At 54.6% G+C, this 25,146-nt stretch overlaps 1 protein-coding gene and 1 long non-coding RNA gene across 6 annotated transcripts in view; one reads left to right on the top strand and one right to left on the bottom strand.

Annotated features, from left to right (window-relative positions):
• LRP8 (LDL receptor related protein 8) overlaps nucleotides 1-25,146 on the bottom strand; it is an 84,989-nt gene that overhangs the window by 42,849 nt on the left and 16,994 nt on the right. For all 5 annotated transcript variants that reach the window (XM_025377323.1, XM_025377294.1, XM_025377314.1 and 2 more), the window contains exon 3: nucleotides 3,788-3,910. In XM_025377323.1, the coding sequence (XP_025233108.1) occupies nucleotides 3,788-3,910 (123 nt within the window). The remainder of the gene's footprint in view (nucleotides 1-3,787; nucleotides 3,911-25,146) is intronic.
• LOC112619347 lies at nucleotides 1,673-3,966 on the top strand. Its single transcript, XR_003118213.1, has 3 exons — nucleotides 1,673-1,727; nucleotides 2,518-2,647; nucleotides 3,658-3,966. It is a non-coding gene; the product is annotated as an uncharacterized LOC112619347 (long non-coding RNA).

The following is a 25,146-nucleotide window of genomic DNA, read 5'->3' on the forward strand; positions in this document are numbered from 1 at the left end:
TGCCCCCTGAGGGGACCATATGCCTTTGGCCTGCTCTCCAAGTACCCTAGGTTCTGAGAGGCAGGAATGAAGAATCCCACTGTCTCCCAGACAACAGGAACCCTCCAAAGCTGGCAAGGGGGCTTTTCATGAAACTCTGTATCCTGTAGTGACTCAAGGCATTTAAAGGCATTTAAATTCCCAGAGAATCCTGCCCCAGAAATTCAAATCCATTGGTACTTTCTCCAATTCATAAATTCACAAATTAACAAAAAGGGAAATGTCTGTTAAATTAAAGAATGAAAGTACTTGGCGGCTGCTCATTGAGGGAGCAATCTATAGTGTCAACCCACGTGAGTTTTAGGGGCAGATAACCTCCAAATGGGGACTGCCAGCTCTAAGGGACCAGAGGCTCGGGTGGTGAGAACTGCTAGTGTCACTCAGTACAGCTCCTGCCACAGGAAGCACAGCATGGGGCCACCCAAGGTGCAGGACGAGGAGTTACACCAAGTTCCTTCGGTTGAGGCCAGGCAAAATGCTGCTAGCTGGGTCAGTCTCTAACTTACTGAGTGAGCTCAGAAAATCTCTGGGCCTCCATATTCTGATCTGTAATAGGAGGATAATCCTGGTTAATCAGAGAGGCCCCCCTTCCAGGTGGAAAGGTTCTAAGATGCATGAAAAAGCCTCCATATTCAAATAAATAGCATCCAGAACTATAACTCACCTTGAACCATCCTTCCCTCCCCCACCCTCACCCCTCCCAACAGACGCTTGAAGGTGGGTCAGAAGCCATCCCCAATCAAGTGAGCTATAATTAGAGCTGAAATGCTATTGCCACTAGGCAAATGTTCTGGGCTTTTCCATTGTGAATCCTCGCTACATTTGAAGGTACAGAACCCAGAACCAGAGGAGAAACCCCAGCCAGCTAGGGTCAGACAATATAATGGGGGAAAACACAAGAATTGGGACCTTCTCTCAAATCCCTTTCCCGCTCAGTGCAAACCCCTTCACTGACACTATTTTAATACTATAAGAATCTAATATCTTAATATCTAACAAACTGTTGTGTTGGGGAGAGAGGGCTTGCAGCCAAAATATAATAATACAAATAACACTGCCATTTACTCCAGCAATGACACTTGCATTCTTTCATTTGATTCTCACAATCCCTCTAAGGCAGGTCCATCACCACATTTTACAGATGAATAAACTGAGGCTCAGGATGACTGGGCAGCTTGCCTGAGATCTGACAGGTTAAAAGACCTGAACCCAACTATATCCGATTCCAAACTCACTACACTTTACTGCCTATAATCTTTCTTTTAGGGGTAGGGAATGGGGCTCCATCCTGGGAGCTGGCATGGCCCCAGGAACCTGGTAGGCCGTGGAGGTTGCTATGGCAACACCAATTAAATGGATAGTAGGTTGGCTGCTAGGTTCTCATTCAGTTGGGAAGGAGTGAGCAAGCCTACTATCAGGTCCTGCTGCCCCAAATTCTGCCTGACCCTGACTGGCGCTCCCACTCTGGCCAGCTTCCTCCAGGCAGTCTTCTGCCTTGCCTCCACCTGACCAATGTAATACAGGAAGTGGGCATCATGGCTCTTGCACCCCAGCTAGCACAAGCGAGGGAGAAAAGGGGTCTCGGAATACTAAGAGTTTAGGAATCTAGGAATGGAGAAGATTCTGGAATTCTGGAATGTTACTGATCAGGACCCAGAGGGAGGTGGGAAGGTATGCAGGGCTTCACGGTGAGTAGCTGGGAGAGCCCACAGGAGAGCTGGGCTTCTGTCTCCTGGGGTGCTGCTCCGGCTACTGCTCCCACAGGTGCCTTGTGAAACCTCAGAGAGCTCGAAGAGCCTTTTTTCATAAGAGGGAGACCTGCCATGAATAAGCTGTGTGTCTGTGAAGGAAGTCTATCAACTTCTCTGGGTCTCCAGTTGTCCCTCAACTGTGAAAAGCGGGCCTGGGAGGCAGGAAGAGTGAGGCAGGAGGGCCCCTGCCCAGCCCAGGGGGTGGGAAGGCAGCAGGTGCTGGGATGGGCAAGAGGGAGAAAGACAGAGGGACACATGGGTAGGGCAGGGGAGAGAGATGGCGAGAGGGAGGGTGAGGATAGGAGATGAGCAGGGAAGGGAGGCAGCCCAAGAGGGCAGGGGTGGGTGGGACCCTGAAGGGGACAGAAAGGAAGATGAAAAGGGACATCCACACAAAGAGATAGAGATGGGAGTGTGGAGGCGGGGGGAGAAGGGGAGCCCAGCCCTCAGGTAGCAAGGCAGCCCCCTCTAATAACCACAATGAGGCTCCTCTCCCTTCCCTTTCCGTCCCCAGTGTCGGAGTATCTGCTGGAGTGCGGTACGGATGGAGGAGCTGGCTGACTGCAGTGAAGGAAAAGCCCCCTGTAGCCCAAGCCCCTCCCCAAGCACACACTCCAGGCTGCACATGACTCTGCCTCTTGTTAGCTGGGCAGCCTTGGGCAAGGGGGAGAACCGACTCCAGCCTCAGTTTCTTTCTCTTTACATGGGGATCCCCCTCCTTCCTTAGGTTGCCAAGAGGATGAAAGTCACAAGTGGGCGTGGCGGGGCTTTGTTCCTTCTGAAGCTCAGGACAAAGCACTGGGCTTCCCTCCTGCCTGGGAGCCTCCAGTACGGCATGGAGTTTGGCCACGTGATGGGTGAGGAAAGGATGGGGCCTGTGGCATGGCTGGGGAGGCCAGGAGCAGCTGTACGAGGAAATGAGGGCTCCTTGTCTCGGGTGGGGGCCGCTCTTGCTCTGTTCTCTCTCTCTCTCCCTTTCTCTTTCTCTTATGTGGAGACTGGTAGCTCTGTTGCTAGGAGACAAGGAAACCCAGTTATCACCAGCCACAGCATTAGATGGGACTCCGGTCTCCATTGTCCCCACCTCTGCCTCTGGGGCAACTGTTACCCCTAAAGAGGGGCTCTCGGGTCCCCGCCAGCCCCACCATCCTCCACATGCTTTCGCCTGAGCCTTTTGTCTCGGGCTCACACTGCTGAAGCTCTGCCTGTGGACTGCGGGGTCCTTCCCCGCCCCCTTCTCATCTCCTTTTTAATTTAACAAATGTCACAGAATGACCTGCCGGGTGTAAGTTTGCTTTGAGGATTAGGGCCTGGAAAATAAATCATGGAGAGACAAAGCCCTGAGTGTAGGGGGCAGGCCTGGGGCTCAGCTCTGGCCTCCACCTCCCCCCGCCTGCCTCTGCCACCACCCAGCTGGTGATGGAGGCAGGAGCTCCAAGGCTCAGCCCACCCAGGATAGAGGAATGGGCCAGGGCCTCAGAGTCTTGGCTGGGTAGCCTTGGGCAAGTCACTCAACCTCTTTGAGCTTCAGTGTTCTCCTTTACAAAACTCAGAAAATGACAGTATCTGCTTCATGAGGCTGCTGTGGGGATAAAAAGCATTAATGCACACAGAGAGCTTAGCACATGGTAAAGGCTTAAGAAGCGCCAGCTGCTATTGGCACTTCTGGAATTATGGTCGGAGTTCTCAAGAACAGCAGCAGGGAGGCCTGGAGGACACGCTAGGGCTCCTTCTGGGCAGAAGGGCTTGACAAGACTGTTTCTAGCTGCTGCTGCCACAGAAACAGGGTCCAATCTGCAAGAGGGCTGTGAAGAAAGCCCAGACACAGGACAGTAGAAACCAGCAACTAAACACACCTGTTTACCAGGAGCGCCCTGAGGGCGTGGCACAGTGTTCAACTGGTCGCCTCTCCTGAGCCTCACAGCTTCTCAATAAGGAAGATGTGAGGAGGAAACCGAGGCCCACCCCCCCCCCCAAGCCTGAGGGGCAGGACTCACTGCAAGTGGCCTCGGACTCATCGGAGCCGTCAGGACACTCCTCTTCGCCATCACACTTCCACCGCTCGTGGATGCAGTGGCCGTTGTCACAGGTGAAGTCACTGTCCGCACAGGTCTTCTTGGCTGCAGGGGAAGGAGGAGAGCGTAGTGAGTCTGGGAGCAGTCAGGAGGGCGGTGGGGCAACCAGGATGTGCTTGGTCTGCAAGCCGGACCACAGGGCTTCCCACAGCCCCACCAGGCCACGGACTGCCTTGCTGACCAAGGGCAGAGGACAGGAGAGACAAGCTTCTTTGTTCCTTAGGCATCTGAACACTGCGTGAAGACAGGTGACATTTTGCTCTGCCCTCCAAGTCCAAGAGCTCAAATCCAGCAAACATGACAAGACTTATCATACCCCTGTCACTCTCCTGCTTCCCTTCAATGTCTAGTTCCACTGCCACTGCCTCCAGGAAGCCTTCCCTGATACCCTACAGCAACTGCCTTAGCTCCTTCAGCCAGTTCTCAGTCTCTTTACTTGCCTATCCCACTTTCCCCAACTGGACTGGAAGTCAAAGTCCCTTCTGCAGGCACCAGGCAGTTTGTGACCATGAATCCTACACCTAGATGATTCCTTTGTGGCAAGATGAATGAGGTATTTTGTGTTCAGAGCAGTGGAAGGAGGATCTACTGGGCAAGACACCCAAATCAGTCCCTGCCCCCAGGTGTCTACAGCCTGCGGGGTGATCTCCACACTGCTCTGGGGATTTCAATCCCAGTTCCTCCTCCTCCTCCTATCTGTGTGACCTTGAGGATGTTCCTTAACCTCTGAGTGTACATTTTCTTATCTATAGAATAGGGAGAGGAAGACAAAAGGCGGTGAGGAGGAGCAACAAGAAGTTATAATGTATGAAGAACCCGCAGCAGACTCAGGCACATGGCAGATGCTGGAGAAGTGGCGGCTACTGTTGTTTTCAGGGTTTGAGTCTCAATTAGAAGCTGAAGGAATGGGGTTCTGTGCCCACACAGGGGATATAGCAGGCTGAGAGCTCACAGCTGGTAACAGAGCTGAGATAAGAATATGGGTACCATCCCCAGACTGGTTCTTTGCTGCTTTCTGTGTCTTGTCCTAAGAGGAACTAGAGTTTCCAGATCAAGGAGAGGAAAAGAGATGGCTGCCCATGTCACAAGGTGCCCCAGCTTCTTCCCAAGCAGCAGCACAGCACTGGGCGCACCTAGCAGGCCCGGGGGAGAGCAGTTGCCCTGTCAGGCCTTCCATGGTGGAACTGAGGCTGCCTGGGTACCCCCAGTAGCAGGGGGTGTTGGAGACCGGAAGGGGCCTTGAGCCCTCCACCCCTGACACCCTGTACCCTCCATAGCAGCCCTAGGCCTCTGAATTATTGGGGGCTCATCTGCATCGAACTCACACATGCCCTGTTCCTGCTGGACCAAGCGTCCAGGACCCGCTACAGAACAAGGTGAGGAAGACAGCACTGGGCAGGGAGTCCGGGGGTCTGGATTCGAGTCACTGCTGTGCTATTTTGCTCTGTACCCTCAAGCACATCATGGCGCTTTTCTGGTCCACAGTTTCTTCATCAGGAAAAGGGAGGGTGATCTGGTGAGAGATAAGCTTTCAGGTGTGGTAGTTCCAGATCAGGAGGCCCAAAAATGAAGGCGGCAGGGGGCGGCGGTGGGGGTCCCTTTTCAGCCTAAAAGAGGATACCTCAGCACAGCAGTGACTTACCCCAGGCCTTGGGGCACTCAGACCACCAAAGTCCCCCCCTGGAATGAGCCTGGGATGGATTTAACATCAGGGGCCATAGCATGCGGCCTCTCCCCAGGGGCTGAGAAGTCCCGTGGCCCCAGCCTGCCCCACTCCCTCATCTTCCCCTCCTCATACTTCCCAATCTAGCCCCACCTCAGCTGCAGGTAGGTCCCTACATACCCCATGCTTTTTATACCATCATGCCTTGTCCAAGCTGTCTTTAGTCTGAAAGCCCTTTCCCCCACCTCCCGCCTTGTTTCCATTACACACTGGGCTTAAGTATCACCTCCATTCTTGATGTGGGAGCCTCCTGAGCTCCCACAATCCGCTGAGTGTCCTTCTAGGGCAGAGGTTGGCAAACTTTTTCTGTGAAGGGCCAGATAGTAGCTATTGAGGCTTTGAGGGCCAAATGGTCTCTGTCACACCACTTGACCCTGCTACTATGGGGCAGAAGCAGTCAGAGACATTAGATAAATAAGTGAGCATGGTTATGTTTCAATAAAACTTTATTTACAAAAACTAGGGACAGGCGAGGCCTGTGGCCTGTATTTCGATGATCTCTGTTCTAGATCATCACTGATCACGAGTCCAACATGGTTTGCTTTCTTCCCTGTCCCTGCAGCACAGGGACTGTCAAATTCACAAGAATCCAGCTTGGGGTAGGTCTCAGTGGGGGACACTGAGCCAAATGCGAGCACAGCTGCCCAGCCTCTGCTCCATACTTGCAGCTCTGGGACTTGCCTTCTCCCAAGGAAGCTACTTCCATGGACCACCTTTATTCAAATTTATCCACAGGCCCTCTGGGTGCTTCTGGGGCTGCAGGCCTGCTCCCCATCCTCTGGGTAGCCTGGCAGGGATTTGGTGAGAGAGACTGGGTCTCTGAATCTGTTCCATGTCTGTCCTTTTCAGTGGAATCTTTGCAGTACATCTGCATTCTAAGATGAATTTTCTTCACACTTTGCTTAGAAGAATGCCTCTGTATGTGCAGAACTAGAAGAAACCTGAGGACTCAGAGTCCACCTTCAGATGTGTGGATTGAGGCCCAGAAAGGGAAAGGGGCTGGCTTAGGGAAATACAGCACGGCAGGGATAAGAACAGCTCTCCTGCCTCTCAGCCCAGGGCCCTGGAGCAGCCCGCCCTGTTTCCTGCACTGAGAGGTCATTGTCAGTGATAGATACGAATACCACCTATTGGTAAATCATAGTCCGTAATCATCTTAAAGTAAGTACCAATATGAACCACAGCACCTGGGGAATTTCCTAATGTGAACACCAGTGGTTTTTCCCTCACAAGAAGCTCAGCATCCAAAAAAAATAAATGTATATCCTAGTTTCTTCTTTTTCTCATTCTAACACTTACTGGGTGCTTCCCCTGTGCCAGTCTCTGCCAGGTGTTTTTACCCAAGAAACCTCATGGCAAGGGGCCTGCTATGTAGTCATTTGACGTATGAGGAAATCCAGGCCCAGAGATGTTAAGTTACATGTCCAAGGTCACATATGGGGGGAGCAGGGTCACAATCTGAACCCACAGTCAGATGCCTGCTCATCCCCACCATGGCTCCCCAAACAAACATTCAGCAGTATCAGATGTGGAAGAAAAACCTTACAGTAGGTGAGCAAGCCCTGTGCAAGCTTCAGTTCCACATTCAATGAACCTTACTTCTCTTCTACGTTCTGCACTGAGAACACAGAATCAGCCCAGCCCAGTCTCTGGGAATTAAAAGCAAGTAGGCAAGTCTGGCAAGGATGTCTGGTCAGATGTGCCCAAAACATCAGGGCAGGCTTGAAGAAGGTGATGATGGGGCTCTGTCACTGGGCACAGGACAACCAGATACCCCCCCAAAACCCTGCCCTGCCTGGGATTCTGAAAGCCTGGGGGTGAGCTTGTCCTCCCTCCATGTGCCAAGCCCTGCAGGCACTGGGCAAGGAGGCCAGAGCAGCCAAAAACACCACTGCTGTCCCAGAGGGCAGCTTTGAGGTCAGCCCCAGCTGGGAAATGGCAGCTGCAGGGAGAGTGCCCTGTGGTGGTGGTTTTGGGAACAGATTTGTTCACTGGCTGGACCGGCTTGGAGATTTTCCACTCTGGCTCTGGCCTGGCACCTTTTGGCTCTGGCCTGGCACCTTTCACCCAATATCCCAGTGACTCCTCACAGCTATCTTGGTAGCTGTTGTTAATCCCATTGTACAGAAGAGGATATTAAGGCTTAGAGGTGAGGGTGTTAGGTGGCAGAAGCGTGATTTCAACTCTGTGTGGCAGCTGCCAAAGCTTGATCTCTTTCCATTCAGACCCTCGGCCACCTCAGTGTTACCAGGCTAAGAATGAGGACCCGAGAGTCCTCAAATGTACTGAAACATCTCTCAGGTCTCCTGGAATGTGCCCAGAAGTGTGCAGCAGAATAAACCCAGGCCTGGGACGGCTTTTGCTCTGCTAATGGATGGCCAGGAGTGGGGACTAGAGTAAAGCACGCTGGAGGGCCCCATCGGAAGTGTGATCACATGGAAGGATCTGGAGTCAGAGTGGAGACTGACTCCTGGCATAGCCACCTCGGGGTGAACCTGGGTAAGTGGGGATGTGGCTTCCCCATGCAGCTTTGTCACAAGGACAAAGACTTGCCTTTTGTCAAAAGGCAAAAAGACTCTTCTGGGAGATCCTAGCGAACACCCAGTGTGGGGCCGTTCAGTGCAATGAGCCCAATAGTCCCTCGTGAAGAGACCATATCAGCCCTGCCATGAGATGAGGGCTGTGCTGCCGTTCTAAGGCTGTCAGAGCAAGCCATGCCAGACCCTTACTCTGCTGGCCTTGGCTCTGGTTCCCAGGGTGATTCCGCAGCTGGGCTCATGGCTCCCTGTTTCCAGGGATTTATGTCCCCCCATGCCAGTCTGCCCCTTGGACAATGCCCACCTCTGTGAGTCCCTCAGCCCAGGAGTGATACATAGTCAACCAGGGTCTGTGACATCATAATCTGGTGCCATAGCAACAGATGGGCTGCCACAAAGGACTAGGGGATCCTAGGGGCAGTGAGGAGGGGTTGACCCCAGGGTAGAGTGGGGGATAGTGGGAAATCCAGGACAAAGGAAGTGGGAAATGCTATTTATAACAAGAACATGGGCCAAGGAAAGCACCAGACAGTCCTTGGTCTATCAAACTGTGCCCTGCCACTTGTAGGCTGTGTGACCTTACGCAAGTTACACGACTCCTCTGAGCTGCACTTTCTTCGTCTGCACTCAAGGATACCATCCCTGCTTCACGGGACACACAGGGTCATTGTGAGAAGCAAATAAGCTAAGGATAGCCCCAAAGCTTTATGAACTGAAAAGCAAAAAGGCGCAAGTTAGAGGTGTGTGAAGTCACAGCCCTGGCCCCAGCTGCTGTGTGTGTAACACTGGGCCCATCCCTCAAACCTTCTGAGCCTGCCTCCTCCTCATTAGGGAATGGAGGTGTGGCGCTGACTAAGTCTTAAGGCCCTCTCCACACTGAGTGTCTGTGATCCTATGAAATTATTAGAATCACTCAGCACCTCCTGGCTTCCCCCGCCTCTAGAGACATCCTTCCCATGCTGCTCCCCTCCCACACACATCCTGGAGCCCCAGTGCAGAGACGAGGCTTCAAAATAAAGATCAGTCCGGGCTGCCCAGGGGCACTGCTCCGTGTGGCTTCCTCTTGGCAATCCGAATGTCCTGCCATGTTGGACTCCAGAGTCTTGAGGCCCCCTACGTGGGTCTCCCATGTTACATGCCTGGAAGCCAAGGCCTAGTGAGAAGTGACTGCTCAAGGTCACAGCACATGTCTGTGGGAGGGCTGCACTTGAACCCAGGTAATGACTCCCAATCTCACTTTGTGGCCAGCAAGCCAGGTGAGGGCCACCTGACCTGGCCCAGGGGTCAGGGAAGGCTTCCTGGAGCAGGGGCACTGTGTTCAAAGAAGAGGAGTCAGCCAAACTGTGGGAGTGAAGAGAGCAGTGAAGAGCATTCCAGGAAGAAGGATAATGGGGCTTGGGGGCATGGAGGAGTGAGCAGAGTGACCATTAGGGGCTGGGACGAGGTGAGTGGCAAGGGACCTGGAGATCCACCAGGCCAGGGAACAACTTGCCCTGGTGAAGTTGTTCACCAAGTTGTGCACCAAGCTGCCCTGCAGAGGCCTGGCACAGCGGCCTGGCTTTCCTTGAGCTCACCCAGGGACCCATCCAGCCTCTTGCTAAACACAGGACTGCTCTCCAGCAGCCAAAAAACCCCAAGGCTCCAGGCTGCCAGAGCTTCCTTTGGGATTTTGTGAGGCTGTGCAAGACAGAAAATCGGCCCCTAGCAGAGGAGAGGGGTATGAGGCAGGACAGAGCCCAGGGGTGGCCATGCACCAGGATATTTAGGATAGACACTATTTTCCCCCTTGAAGATGCATGATGCCCACCGGTTTATAAAGGCCCTGAGAAGGACTGCAGTGAGGATATCTGATTGTTTCCTCCAGTCTTCCAAGCTTGTTTAACCAAGGAACTCCTTTTTCAGATGCCACATCTGTTTATTTCCCAAGAAACAAGTGGTCCAATGAACCACACCTAGGAAAACACTGCTAGGGCGTAAGCCTCTCATCCTACAAATGATTAGATGAGGTGCAGAGAAGGGAGGGACTGGCCCATGTTCACACAGCAGCCTGGTACTTGTACTTAGCCGCCTGCCTCTGGGCCAGCCCCACTAGGCCATAAAAAATAGAACAAGGTGTTCACAGAGCATAGAGCCCAGAGTGAAGCTGCAGGGACCCCACTGGAGACCCTAATCCTCAGAGCAGGGACATGTCTAGAGAAGGGCCCAGGAAAGGACAGAGAGAATGTATACCCGGCCACCTAGAACAGGAAGATGAGAGAGCTGTCAGCCTTACAGGCTCTGACTGATCTCTGGTTTCTGTGGACAGGTCTTGGGCTCTAGAGAATGTTCTCTGAAGGCAGAGCAGCGACCCCTAAGAAAGATGGATTCCAGCTCAACATCGTTGCTCAGCAACCTGGGCAGGTTCTTTCGCCTCCTAGGGCAGTTGAGAGGCAGAGAGCAAAGGTAAAGCCCCCACACTGGAGAGCTGGGTGCACAGAAGGGACTCGGCTGTTCCCACTTCCTCTCTCAGGTGTGGGCCAGTGCAGGGTGGCTGGCTTTGGCCCTGCAGCCCAGCCCTAAGGCAGCTGGGCCACTTGTACCCGGGTCGGGGAGATGAAAGGGCTGCTCCCACCAACAGTTACCCTTCCATAGAGCTCACCAGGCCCCGGCGTTGCCAGGACGACCGCTTCCAGCAGAATGAAGATCCAGGGTGGGGGCAGGGGGTGTGCCAGCCCACCCCTGGCCTACTAACCTGGCAGGCAGATTTAAATGACAGTCCAGGAAGCTACTATTAAACTGTCACCCCAGTCAACAGGACGACAGACCCGGAGTGTTCTCCGGCTGCAGCAACGACACAACAGTAATGAGAGGGGGAGGAGACCGTGGCCCAGAGCAACCTGTACCCCACCCGGGGACCCTGGCCTGCTGGCTGTCCCACTGCCAGAGCCACCCTCTCAGGCTGTGGCGGGTCCTGGCACGGAGCTGGGGCTCAGCACAGGGCCTGGCAAACTATTTTTAAGCAGAGGAACCCTTTTCCCAAGTGAACCCCCAACATATAAAACAGATTAAAATGGAGCTGCATGGTTGGAAGTGGGGGTGGGGGTGACAGCCACAGCCCATCGCCAGCAGATCTGGGGTCCAGCAGCACTGGATTCAAATCCTAACCCCTCCCTGGGGTTAGGATTCCCAAAGCCCTCAGTTTAAAGATCCCGTGGGTACATTATAACATTGCAAACAGCTTCCACCTGGCTCTGCTGCTGACACTCTAGGGACCTAAGGTTCTAAGGCTGTAACACTCTGATTTGCACCCTAAGCCCCTGTGACAAGACTCCATGACAGCTACCACCAGAGTCCGAGATGTAGATAACCTGCGGATGGCAGCCTCTGATGCCTTCCTTGCAAGGAACTGTTTATCTGAGTCCAGAAGTCCACATGCGGACAGTCTCTGACTACTCGAGGCCCGCGGTTCCCAGGAGGCAAACGGTTCCCACAGTCTCCTGACATTAGGGTACAGGCAGCCAGCACCCATATGTGGTGGGTGGGACACGGTGAGTGGCTTTGTGCTACCCAGCGGGCTCTGGGGCTCGAGCCACCATCATCCATCAGCAGGTGACATCTAAATTCACCCTTTCCCCCACCCTCCCATCCACCTGGGGAGACTGAGAAGCTGCAGGTGCTGAGGAGGAAGGAGACACATGAAGGGCTCAAGCCAAAGGATTCACCCCATTCGGAATAAAGAGGCTGTGGCAGAAGGAGCACTTTTTGGTGAGGGCGGCTTTGCTTTTAAATCGGGAAGTTTCCCTCAAAATTTTCTGGGTTCTCTCCTCCAACCCATTCCACTAAGGAGTTACACAATTCTAACCAAGCCAGATCCTAAGACCGTAAATCTATTTATTTCCCAAGAAACAAGTGGTCCACCTTCGCCCCAAAACACCAAGGCATGAAAATGAGGTTGTAAGGGTCGGGAGGCCTGAGGAAAGACGAATGGGAGGCAGCGGCAGGACCCCAGCGGTGGAAGGAGTGTCACCCCTTCCCATTCTGGGCCTCAGTCTCCTCATGTGAACACATCTCTAAGGGCCCCCTCCAGATGACCTTCTGAATTTGTGACCCCATGACATGGAGGGGTTGTGGTTCTTGGTGCTGTTGCAAGCTCCTCCAAAGGGCTCACCTGGGGCTTCCCACAGCCAAGCACCTCCTCCAGGCCCCAGTACATCCCAGCTGCTCTCAGATACTGCCGGACCCTGGCCCCACTGTCACCAAGGGAGGCCCAAGCCCTTGCTGGGGTATGTAGGCCTCCCTGTCACCACAGGGAAGAAGAGCGTCTCCGAGGGACAGACCGACAAAGGCGCCTTCCTGTCCCAGTGATTTGTGCATGCAGGAGGTATTGAACGAGTTGCAGCTGAGGGGCCGGGAGGAGGTGGGTATGGGGGAGAGGTGGGTGGGATGGGATCAGCAGGGGTCCCTGGCTGGCGCCTGCAAGGTGCTGCTGAGAGCAGGCAGCACGCTGAGAAGATGACCACGTTCCTGCCCTCTCCCAGGCTCCAGCCAGCCCCACCCCGGATTTTGGCACTGGGATTGTGGGTCCCAGAGAAACAGCTAGAAGAAAACTCATGGCATTCTTAAAGTAGAAGCTTCCAGAGGCCAGAAGGCAAGGCCACGAAACCCTTTAGGCCCTCTAGCCAGAGTCATTGCCAGGTTCCCAACCTTACATTCCCCTTCCATTCCTACCCCAGTGGAAATGTGGTCTCCTCTGACCAGGGGACCTTCCTGGCTAACCCTAGCTAGGCCCCCTGGGGCTGATGGATCCATGGCTCTGCCTCCCTTGGGCAGGCTGACCTTGGAGCTTGCCAAGGACCCCTGCATTCCAGGCTCTGTTCTTGCCACCAGCTTCCTGAGGGAAGGAGGGGCAGCTCTTCTGCTTCTTCTTTTGCAGTCGAGGAGAATGTTCTAGATCTCATTCCAGCCCTGCTCTGCCACCAACATGCTGTGTGACATGGGGCAGGCCTCTCTGGGCTCTCAGCCCCCACTAACTGCTAGTGGGAAGCTCAGGGCTCCCAGAGCAGAACTCTGCAGCCAGGGCCAAGGAGGCCAGGCTGGAGGGACTCAAGGACCCACGAGGCACAGACACTCCTCTGATGGAGCGAATGATTGAATGATGACCCCTGCCTGTTGTGGGGGTGGTGGTGGGTCCCTCGCTGCTACCCACAGGCAGGCAGAGCACTCGGGCCTCTGATGTCAGCAGTGGGTTGCTGCAGCACCCTCCCCTCTGCCCACTAGGTAGAGACTGCACTCACTAGGAAGCAGCCTTGGCTAAGTGAAAAACGCAAATGCTTTCACCAATTAGGCTGGTAGGAGAAGCATTTCCTAAGAAGAGCCCCACTGGCCCATCCTGGTGATAAACGGGCAGCACCTGTTATTGGGAAATCCATCTCCTGGTGCGGGACTGCTGCCTCTCTGGAGTGCTCCTCTGTGCTGGGCTCTGGGCTCCTCACCAGGGAGTGTGGGGCAGGCTGTGCCCAGGAGGCTGATGTGAGCTCTCTGCCACCCCCAGCCTCATGCTGGTCATCCAGGGAGCCTGTGCCCACCTGTGTGTCCAGCAGAAGGTCTGCAGGTTAAAGTGTCACTCTGTGACATCGCTGAGGCCTGTGCAGGGAGTCTGCTAGCTTTTCTGGAGAGAGGTTAAGAATATCTCACTGAGAATGGCGTTAGCAATGGGCCGTCTGCCACCCCTGGCCTGAAGGGCCTGGCTCTGCTCTGTGGCCTTGATGTAAGTCTCTGGCTGCCTCTGTGCCTTGCTCTCTTCCATCATGGCATGGTTAGTTGGATGAGATAAGCTCTAAGTTCCTCTCCTTTTTAGACAGGTTTTATCCACCACCAGGCCTAGAGTGAGGCTGACAGAGGGAGGGAACTGTGGCTTGGTCCCCAGCCCCTCACAGTCCACTTCTGTGGCTCCAGGGGCTACAAATCCAGAGCCAGTAGTCACTGTCCTCCCAAAGGCCTCCCCATAATCAAAGAGCCATCTTTCCTTGCCTACTGGCTTCCCATCTCCCCTTGAATATGACCGACTGCCTTAGCAGGACACTCAGGAACACTTCAAGCTGCCCTGCTACTGCTCTGGCCCATCCCTGGCCATCACCTGCCTCCAGTAACCACTCGATGGTTATGGACAAGCCATCAGCCTTCATACCAGGTGCTTTTGCTCATATAGCCCCACCAGGCCGGAAGCCCTTCTTCTACCTCCATGGGCAAAACTCTCCCACCCTTGAAGGCCAGCTCAAGCATCAGCTGTTCATGGTGTCTGATGATGCCCCCATCCAAATCCCCCCACCTCTGACAGAGCAGAAATGAGTGGATTCCAGCCCGGGGCCAGCCAGGGCCCACAACACCAAAGTAGGACGTTAGCAAGCTCGAGTCTCCACGGGGTGCTTATTTTGCTGCTGTATTTCTGGCAAGCCAGCCCCAGGCAGTGCCTACAGGAAGCCCCTTCCAGGCTGTGCCCACCCTGGCCATCAGTGCTGAGATGAAGATCTGTGGCCCCAATGGCCAGGGGAGACCTCAGGAGCCGTCCACCAGACCAGATTGGACTCAGAAGTCATCCCAGCAGCTCACTAAGCCGCTCTATGACATGGCTCGGCCACTGTCATAGAACGGGGCTCAGGGAGATGCAAACCCTTCCCAGTCTCACCTAGTGACAGCTGGGCCCTCGGCTGTGAGAAAGGCCTTTGCAGGGCTTCTCTGGGGAGTTCTGCAAAGCCCTGCCTGGGTTCCAGAGCCTCTCAGTGATCTGGGCCTCGGGAGCCCTGGGCACCCCTCCAGGCTGCCCTTGACCTCTGGGGTGACATTGGACACGCCCCTTACCCTCCTGTGCCTCAGCCTCCTCACCTAGACACTAGAGGAGTCAGGTTTTCATGTGTACCATTCAAAGGCCTGCCTGGGTTACCTCACAAGGTGAGAGTGAACGGGACAGAAGGCGGGTGCTAGAGGTGTGGGGTGGGGCTGGGTGGTGTGGGCCAGTGTGGTCAGTGCCCGCTCACAGAGGGGAGACAGGTGTGCTGCTGGCTGATGCAGACAGCAGAGCACGTGGCTCAGAGCAAGGGCTCAATGGAGAGAGTGGAAGGGCCCTGAAGCCAGGGGCTACTGAAGACCTTCGGCTCAGAGGTGGGGATCATGGGGGCGCTGGGGAACAAGGAAATTGTCTGATTGGGATATACTCCTTGAGCCCAAGAGAAATCTAGCAGACTGGTCCCGGGTCCTTAGCAGGTGTGGAGTTGAGTGACAGGTTTGAGACTCCATCCCCAGTCGCTTGGCCTGGCTCCTCAGGGCCAGCTGTGTGGTAGGATGCCACCACCCACTTTGAGAGATTAGGAAGTAAAGACCTTAAAAGGCATGAATTGGCCAGGCATGGTGGCGCATCCCTGTAATGCCAGCACTTTGGGAGGCCAAGGCAGGCAGATGACTTGAGCCCAGCCTGGGTAACAAAAACAAAAATACAAAAAAACATTAGCTGGGCATGGTGGTACACACCTGTAGTCCCAGCTACTTGAGAGGCTGGGGTGGTCGGGTGGCTTGAGCCCGGGAGGTTGAGGCTGCAGTGAGCCATGATCATGCTATTGCACTCCAGCCTGGGCAACAGAGGGAAACACTGTCTTTAAAGAAAAAAAAAAAAGGCATTGATTGTCCCAAGGTCATATAGCTTGAGGCAGGACCAGAACCCAGGTTGTTTCATCCCTAATGCTGTGCAAGCAAAGGAAAAAGTGAGAGGTGGACCTTCCTTCAGAGAGTCTATGGCCAAACCGAGCAATGGAGAACCCCAGGTGTAACAGCCACAACCCAGAACAAAAGGAGATGCATCTTGGTTAGACTCCAGGGTGTTGACGTCACTCATCTCCCCTCTCTGGACCCCAGTGCCTCAGCTATAAAACAAGGACGCTGACCTTGGTGGTCTCCAAGCCTGCATCTTCCTTGCCTGTGAGTAAGGTCTGCTGGAGGGAGAGGAGGCAGGCCTGGGGAGGGCTCATTGCCTGGAAGAGAGACATTTTAAGTTGGTCCTCAAAGAAAGGGGTGATTTTGGCTGGCAGTAGTAGGGGCTAAGGAAGCCTGCTCCGAGGAACTATGTTTTTCCAGAAGGAAAAGGTGGATTCTGAAAGCAGATGGAGAAGTCTGCTTCTGGCTTCTCAGTGCATTTGGAGGGAAATGGGGTCCATTCTGAAGCTCTTTAGAGATTCAGGATTGGTTCCAACAGGGAGGTGTGAGCGTGTGGTCCACAACCCCTAACCAACAAGCAGATTCCTGGCCTTGGGCTCATGTTAGGCTGGAACCTAACATGATGTGAGCTTGGAGACCACCAAGGTCGGCGTCCTTGCTTTACAGCCGGGGCACTGAGGCCCAGAGAGGGGAGATGAGTGACGTCACCACCCCGGAGTCTAACCAAGACCCATCTCCTTTTGTTCTGGGTTGTGGCTGTTACACCTGGGGTTCTTGTTTCTCGGTTTGGCTATAGACTTTATGATGAATGTCCACCTCTCACTTTTTCCTTTGCTTGCACTGCATTAGGAATGAGATGACCTGGGTTCTGGTCCTGCCTCAAGCCATATGACCTTGGGCCAATCAATGCCTTTTTTTTTTTTTTTTTGAGACAGTGTTTCCCTTTGTTGGCCAGGCTGGAGTGCACTGGTATATCAGCTCACTGCAGCCTCAACCTGGCAGGTTCAAGCCATCCTCCCACCCCAGCTTCCCACGTAGCTGGGACTACAGGTGTGCACCACCACACCCAGCTAATTTTTTTTTTTAATTTTTTTATTTTTGTTGTTGTAGAGACAGAGTTTCGTCATGCTGCTCAGGCACCCTAGGGCCATACTACAGCAGGTGATCCAGAGTCAGGGCCTGGGAACAACCTGTATGATTATACTTGAGTGACTTAACCTCTCAGAGCCTCAGCTTCCTCATCAATAAAATGGGGCTAACCACCTCAGGGGGTGGGAATTAAGAGAGGTTGTAATGTTGAAATTCATGGTAAATTGCACATCCCCACAAAAGCAGGCAGAGCTCTCGTCAATCATGCAGCTTATTTCTTACCACCACCACTCGCCCACTGCTCCAGCTTTCCTGCAGGGACTTTGGGGAGAGCTGGGTTGCCTCCCTGTTGGAATGGGAGAGGGCCAGGGGCAGACAGGCAAGGGGCATGGCTCGGCTGGAAAAGCATTTGGGTCCAGTGAGGTGCTGGGGAGCGGCCAGTCCTCATAGGGCCTGTGGGAAGCTCCGGTGGAGCCAAGGGGGCTGCAGGCAGAACACACCTGGAACCCGGGCCCCGAGGCCATGTGGCCCAGCCCTTGGATTTCATACACGAGAAAAGGGGCCACAGCAGCCTCGAGCTCCCATGGCAACTTCAGCCAAGCAATTCCACTCCTCCCAAGACCCATCAGGAACAGAACTGCCACTGAAGAGACTTAAGGAATCATAAGATAGTCTTTGAATCACAGAACAGAATCTCCTTGTCTCAGAGAGGATCTGAGAATTGTAAAACACAGTTTACAAGTACTCAGGCTTATTCCGCTGAACGTCAGGACCAATGAGTCACGGAATCTTTCCAGTTTTAAACCACACATCCTAGACTCACAAACAGAACAAAACCCCAGAAGCTTCTAATCTAATCCAGGCGCCAGGAGTGGCAAAGGCCTGTCCCTTTCCCCCAACCCCTACCAGTGCAGGAATCCTCTGTTCCCACCGCTGACATATGGCCATTCGCCCTCTTGAATGCTCTCAGCGACAGGGGACTCAGTCAGCCGTGCTGGCTGGAGGCTGAACACGTTCCTTCCTCTTGAACGGGGAGGGAAATAAGCTCTCAACAGGAGATCCCCACTTTGTACAAATGGATTTTTCACCCCTCCTTGTTCTTTGGCTCTGGTCAGAAAGATTCCCAGGGAAGTGGAAAGGAGCCAAGAGCTGCCACGAAATGACTTTACCCAGCAGACAGGCTGGTGATAGGTTTCGGTGGGAAAAAGAAAGGAAAGGGGCGATGAATTCTAACTTGCTGAGCGATAAAGGAAATTAAGGCATAATACCGAGGAGGCAGCAGTTCTATTAACCTGGGTGGAATACCAATTACTCCAGCCTTCTCAACATTGCTCCAAGTGAAGAGAAAACCCCCAAAGAGAGTGTGATTGTGGCCCAGGGCTCATCTGGATTAGACTGTTTGTTTGCCCTGGCACCCTAATGATGGGAATGAGAGAAAATTCCCCGTTTCCTGGGAGACAACCATGCCAAAGTGGGGGAGGACAGGCAGGCCCACGCGCAGCCACTGGACTGCTTGGCAAATGCGCACGGCAGAGGGGGTCCCCAGGCCCACTGCAGAAAGGCTCAGTGAGGGGCCACCAGCAGCCTCCCCTCACCCCGCCCTGTCCAGGGCACCTTCTCTGTCCCATGTTCTGGGAAGGCCAAGCTTTCTGCTGACTCCTGTGCTACCTGGAAAGTCTCAGGTCTCTGCTGCTGGAAGCCAAAATAATCAAGCAGCAGGCCTCCTGTGTGCCAGGGACCTGCTAGATGCTGGCATGCCCTGCAGTTAGGTAAGACCTGCGGAGGTGGCCATGCCTCCGGGCGTTGGTTCTGGAAGGGCCGGGGCTAGGGGCTCTGGTCAGGACCACTCACCCATCTGAGGCCAGCCACGGGGCGAGCAGTATGGGGATAGTTCATGGCCACAAGCCCCAGCTCAGTGCCTCCAGCCAGAGCTGGGCAGAAGGGGGCAGACACGGCTGTGGGAGGCAAGAAGAGGAAAGGAGTGGGGTCATGTGCCCAGCAAACCCTCACTGCCCATTGGCATCCTGGCCCATAACTCAGCCACACCGGCCACTTCTCAGAGCCCCTTACAGAGGGGTGCCCATCAGCCTAGGGGTACTGAGCTGGCATGGCTCCCCCAATAAGACAGGTCCCACTACAGCTTGAAGAGGAAGCCACTTTTAAACAGCCCTCCCAGTGAGCACTGCCGGCTGCCCAATGATTCCACTCACCTTGGTCTTTCCTGCAAGTGAACCCTCCTCCCAGAACTAAGGTTTGGAAGATCCCAATCTGCTGCCTGACATGGCCATTCTCCCACCAAAACAGGTCAAGGAACGCAGGACTCAAATCACGCCTTTGTCCCTTACTAGCTAAGAGACCTCAGGCAGGCTACTGGACCGCTCTGAGCCCATGTTTCCTCATTTTAAAAAGTGGTGGTAGATCCTGACTCAGAGGGCAGTTGGTTGCTAGATCACATCTATCAGTGCCCGACATAAGGGATGGCACACAGAAAATATTCAGTGACCGAAGTTCCTCCTCCCTTTTTCTCAGCCCTGTGGCAGCCCCACCACCAGGCTTTGTACACATTGAGTCCTGAAGAAGTTTTTGCTGCAATGTGTTTAAAAGGGCATCTGGAGGCCTAGCCTCTGTCAGCCTGGGCCACCTGGTTCTTCTGTGACTTGTTTTCTCCATGTATAAAGTAGAAGGGCTGTTCCTTGGAGAAAAAGGTCAAGGTGGGTGGAATTATCACCGGGCAGCCAGCTGGGCTCAGTGCAGGCTACGTCAGAAGCCTCGTCCCTGGCTAACACCACAGTGGTTATAACGCCAAGTGGGGCAGCCAAGACTGGCCCACCTGGACACACAGGCAATGAGTGGAGGTCACAGGAGGTCCGGCGGCCACCTGCCCTGCCCCTCCGCCCCTGCCCCGACACTAGTCTCTCCTAAGCCCCACAGGGAGCCAGGGGCCTCTAGAATGGCCTCTCCTCCACCCACGTGCACGGGCCCTGGCACAGGAGAGGAGCTGGGGAGGAAGCTGGAAGGTACCCAGCCACCCATTCCAGGGTGAATGGTGAGCCTGCCCAAGCATGAGCTCTTATGAGGCCCAGACTGCTGGGGAACCAGGGTGTCTGAGGCACATGCGTTCCTCACTCTCTGGGAGTTGGGAGTGGAGGACCCTCCTCCCCTTCTCTATTCTATTGGGAAGCTTTCCATGACCCCATGTGGGATCAGAGACCTCTTCTGACCCACAGCTTCATCATCCTGCGTTGGTGTCACTCAACCATCTTTCTCTACCAGACTAGCAGCTCGGTGGAGGCAGGCACTGAGGGAGCACGTGCTGAAGGCATCGCATGCAGGCAATCTGGAAGCCTGGGGCTTTTCATCTATACAGAATGTACAGCCCCTGACACAAACCCTGTTTACCCTCCAGCATTCTGCATACATAGGAAAAGCAGTAATCATTGAAGTCTTGCTTCAGCTCCTCCATTCATGCAGGAAGTGGGGCTCTGGTCTGTTCCAGTGCTCTCCAGTTGGGTGGCACGCCCACATCCTTTTCTCCAGGCATGTGAACTAGCTCTTGTGTCCTCTTTCTCTCGCCAAAGACAGTGGTGTGGTACCAAGGAGAACAGAGCCAGGGGCCAGGAGGCCTAGGTTTTGGTCCCAGCTCTACCCCCAAGCTGCTGTGTGGCTTTGAGTAAGCCACTCTCCCTCTCTGGGCCTCAGCGTCAACACCAGTTGGATGAGGGGTTGGGTCCCACTGCTCTCTGGGTCCGTTCCTGCTCTACTTCACTGCCATGAGCCATGTGTCTGGGGCTGGAGCTGGAGGAGAGTGCTCGCACCAGGCAGATGGTTCTGGGGACAGGTTCAGAGTCTGCAAGGCTGGGAGGGCACCTGCCTCTGTCCTGGGTCCCACCTCCTGGCCTGCTCCTCAGGAAACCCTGGGACACATGAACTTGGGCCTCAGCTTTGGCCTTGATCATAGTGTGATGCCATCTCTGGGCCAGGCCTCATCTGTCTACATCACCTCACCTCATCTCGTGATTTATGAAGTCCTTTGTCTACGTCTCCTCATTTAGTTCTTACAATCACCCCTGAAGTTCAGACAGGGACAGGATGGGCCCAGGTCACACCGCAGTCAGAGGACTATCAGGCCCAGCATTCTCCAGCAGCCCTGATATCTCCTCCATGAAACAGGAAGATTCCTGTTTCATCCTGTTTCAAGATTCCTGCACAGGATGTGCAGTGGGAATCCTGACCTTGCCCCCTGAGCAATACTGAGTAGTGGGGGTGGTACTCTCTCAGGAACCTCTTCGAGCCACCATGAAAATCCAACAGCATAAAGATGCCAAAGCACAGGTGCCAGCCAGGGCCGCAGCCCGCTGGAACAGAAAGAGCACCATGCAGGGAATCCCAGAGCCCAGGCTCCAGTTTTGGGTTTTCCCATCTGTCAAATGAGGGCAAGGATGCCTGCCCTCACTCAAGGCCAGCTGTGCACTGGCCACACTTACCCCGTCCCACCTTCTGCACAGCTGTCTGTGCCCACCACCTCAGCCAGGAGGAGTCATGAGTGCCTTCCCTATCTGCACACAGCCCAGCCTGGCTCACTGCACCAAAAAGGCAGGCCTGGGCACAGACCACACACACAGAGGTGTGTTCAGACAGACGTGCAGACACTCAGGCACGTGCACATAGCACGGGTACTTGCAGATGGGCATCTGTGCATACAGCAAGGCACATACCACCACTTGCACACTCAGGTGTGCACCACATACTGAACATACTCAGATATGCATGTCATGCTGGGCACACACTGCAGCACACAGACTGCACACCTACACACGCACAGCTGGCTTCATATGACGCTCACACACTGCAGACAAATATGCATAGATTTTCTTGCCTCTCCCGTGATAGCCAGATGGCAGGATTCTCCCAGAGGGCTGCCATTTAATGCTCTAATTAATTTTTTTCAATTCTAGGTACCCAAAGCCTAGGTTTGCTCAATTGGACCAGGCATGACCCAGTCTGAGGCCAAGGCAGGAAGCAGGACCTAGGACGAGGGGGTCCCACTACACCTAGGAGAGGCTTCGCCCTCACCTGGTGAGTAGATACCTAGCCTAGCAAGGGGCTGGGGTCACGGGCCCAGAATGTGGGTCTGATCCTGGTTCCAACAGTGCTCCTATGACCCATGACAGGGAGAGACCCCTTCCCAGCAGCCCCGGCAGAGCGGTCTGGCGCTGGCTGCACACCTCATGATGCAGGGTGCTCAGTCCCTGCGGAGGCCACTGACTCTCCTATCAGACTGCCCTGCAGCGAGGCTTTCCTGACATGGAGGTGGGCTCGGGGCTGCACATCCAAATCCAAACACACCTTTGCTGATCCCTACTGTGTGCAGGGCACGCTTCAAGGCACTGTGGGAGGACAGCGAAGGGAACGGGATGTTCACAGAGCACAGAGCTAGCAGATAGTCAGTGCTGAGACAGTGCTCACCGCATCTCCAGGCAGTCTGCTCTGAGCAGGCCAGAGTTCATCCTCACCCAGTTCTCCCGGGGAGCCCCACCTTGTTCTCTAGGCCATGAGGATCCTGGGGGGTTCAGGCTAGCAGGAACCAAGCATCACTGGCCCTCCAGGTCTCTTCTCTGCCTTTACCGGGGCACCATCTTTGCTGCTAAATGTTTGGAAAAAGCAGTGATAAATTTACTGCCTCACTTATGAATAATTTGCTGTCAGGAGCTGTGTGTAAGCAGAGGGCTGAATTAACGAGGCTTAATTAACATTAATGTTGTGACGGATCTCAAGTGAGTCGGGAAATCCCCCATCCTCACCACCCGGACCTTGCCTGCTGATTCCCTGCTCATGTGGGCGGTGAGAGGCCCAGGGAGGGCTCTCAGAGCTGCTGACAGACGTGACTGGGGGCTGATGGCTTGCAGGAGATCAGCACAGGAAGCCAGAGCCTCTGCAACTCCAATTCAAAAGAAGCTCTCAGACTAAGTCCTTCATCCCTTGCCTGGTGCACTGGCTAACACGTGGACCCTGGAGTGCAAGAGACCAGCGTTTAAATCCTGCTGCTGCCACTCCTATGCTATGTGATCCTGGGTGAGTCTCTCCACCTCTCTGTGCCTCACCATCTCTATCAGTAAAGGGACAGGACAGATTCCCCCTCACAGGGCTGTTAAAGGATCCATGGGCCAGATCACATACAGTGGCTCACGCCTGTAATCCCAGCACTTTGGAAGGCTGAAATGGGCAGATCATGAGGTCAGGAGCTCGAGACCAGCCTTGCCAACGTGATGAAACTCTGTCTTTACTAAAAATACAAAAATTAGCTGGGCATGGTCACAGGCGCCTATAATCCCAGCTACTCGGAAGGCTGAGGCAAGAGAATCACTTGAACCCAGGAGGCAGAGATTGTAGTGAGCCAAGACTGTGCCATTGCACTCCAAGCTGGGCGACAGAGCGAGACTCCATCTTTAAAAAAAAAAAAAAAGGATTCATGAAGTCATGCATGGAGAGCAGAGGTGCTCCCCACCCCGCTCCCTATAAGCATAAGCATCATTGGTGATGGTGCGCGGGGCTCATCATCTCATTTAATCCTCCCAACCAACAGCCCTTTGAGGTAGGGCCTGCCATGACACTACTGTGCAGAAGAGGAAACCAAGGCACTGAGAGGGGAGGTGGCTCCCCCAGCTCACATGCTGTGTGACGTTGGGGGAAGAGACTCCAGCCACCCACCACAGTCGCTGGCAGGAGCCCCTCGAAGGATCCAGAGAGCCAAGGTGAAGGCAGAGGTCAGGCTGCAGGGCCATGCTGGGGACCAGTGTGCCCTTGGGCAGTGGGCATCCCGTCAGAGAGGCTAGGCCACTGTTTTTCAATGACTAAGGTGTTACTAAGCTGCCCCCCGAGGGCCCAGCCTATGCCAGGCTCCGGGGATAAGATAAAGGTGGTGAAAGCTGTGCCCCTGCTCTCGGGATGGATTCCACCTCCAACTTCTGTCAGCTGTCCCCAGGGCACCCAGCCCAGCCCTGGCATGGGGCAGGCACACCATCATTTATCATCAGTGATCGCCATTATTCATATGAATTGGAGGATGCTTCTGAGCAGAACCAACTTTGAGCAGCAGCAGAAAGGAAGCCCAGCCCCACCCACCTACCCCAACGCCTCACCAGAGATGGGAATCCCCATGCCCCCAGCTGTAACCCTGCGCATCTCGGGTCACTGGACAGGGCAGTGACCTCTCCTGTCAGTTTAGTGGCCCTGAGCTCTGCCCCGGAGCATACCCACACCCTGGCCTCCAGGGGACAGGAAGGGCTCTGGGCCCCAGGTCCCCAGGTCTCACCTCTGGGACTACCCAGTTGGAGTCTTGGTGTCAGCGATCCATTTGGGGACAGCATGGGGAGAAGGGAAGAGACAGGGGCTGGGGCAGGGGCAGATTCCACCTCCAGAAAAGCCCTCAGGCCCCTCCTCAGCCTTGCCCCCTCCTGCCAAGCCCCCAGTACCCCCAAGCCCTGCCACAATCCCATGCTCCAGGAGGTCTTCCTCCAGCCCACCCCAGCCCATCTCCCACCCTCCTGACTCAGACATTCTGTGTCCTGCTAAGCCGTGTGACCTGGAAGAAGTCATTTTTCTCCTCTGTAAATGCGGGATGAGAACTACCCGCCTTACAGGCTGATGTGAATGGAATGAGATGCTGCCTGGGTGAGGGCTCAATATGTGACACCTATGATTACTGACAACCCAGAGGTTAGTGCAGTGGAGACCCAGCCCTGCAGGAGCCTGTGAGGAGCTGGGCTGGCTCAGAGGTCTCTGGTCTTTTCCGGGCTGCTCTGAGGCAGCAGGATCAGCCAGGGTCTCTGTGTGGCCCCTGTGCCAGGCCTGGGAGCCATGGAGCCTCTCAGGAAGAACCAGAAAGAACTTCGTTTCTGAACATCTTAGAAAGAATTGCTGTATAAAGGAGTGAAGCCTCCATCCCAGGAGGTATGCAAGCAGGGGGATCCATTCATTCGTTCAACAAGCTACAATGGGCCCCTCCTCTGTGCTGGGCCCTGTGTTGGGCACTGGGGGGTTGGGAAGGAGCATGAAAGCCAGTCCTGCCTGAAGAAAGCCATACTATAAAGACACAAGAGATGACAAGGGTGCCAAATCGACCCCGGGTCATGCCTGCCCAGCCCTGCACATGCTTCAGAGCCTGGAGGAAATGCAGGAGGCCCTATGCCATGAAAAGGGGCTTGGGAAGCACCCAGGGCAGCACAGTGAGGGCTGAGCTCCAGCCAGCA

This window comes from Theropithecus gelada, chromosome 1 (assembly GCF_003255815.1).
Source record: "Theropithecus gelada isolate Dixy chromosome 1, Tgel_1.0, whole genome shotgun sequence".
Classification (NCBI taxonomy): Eukaryota; Metazoa; Chordata; class Mammalia; order Primates; family Cercopithecidae; genus Theropithecus; species Theropithecus gelada.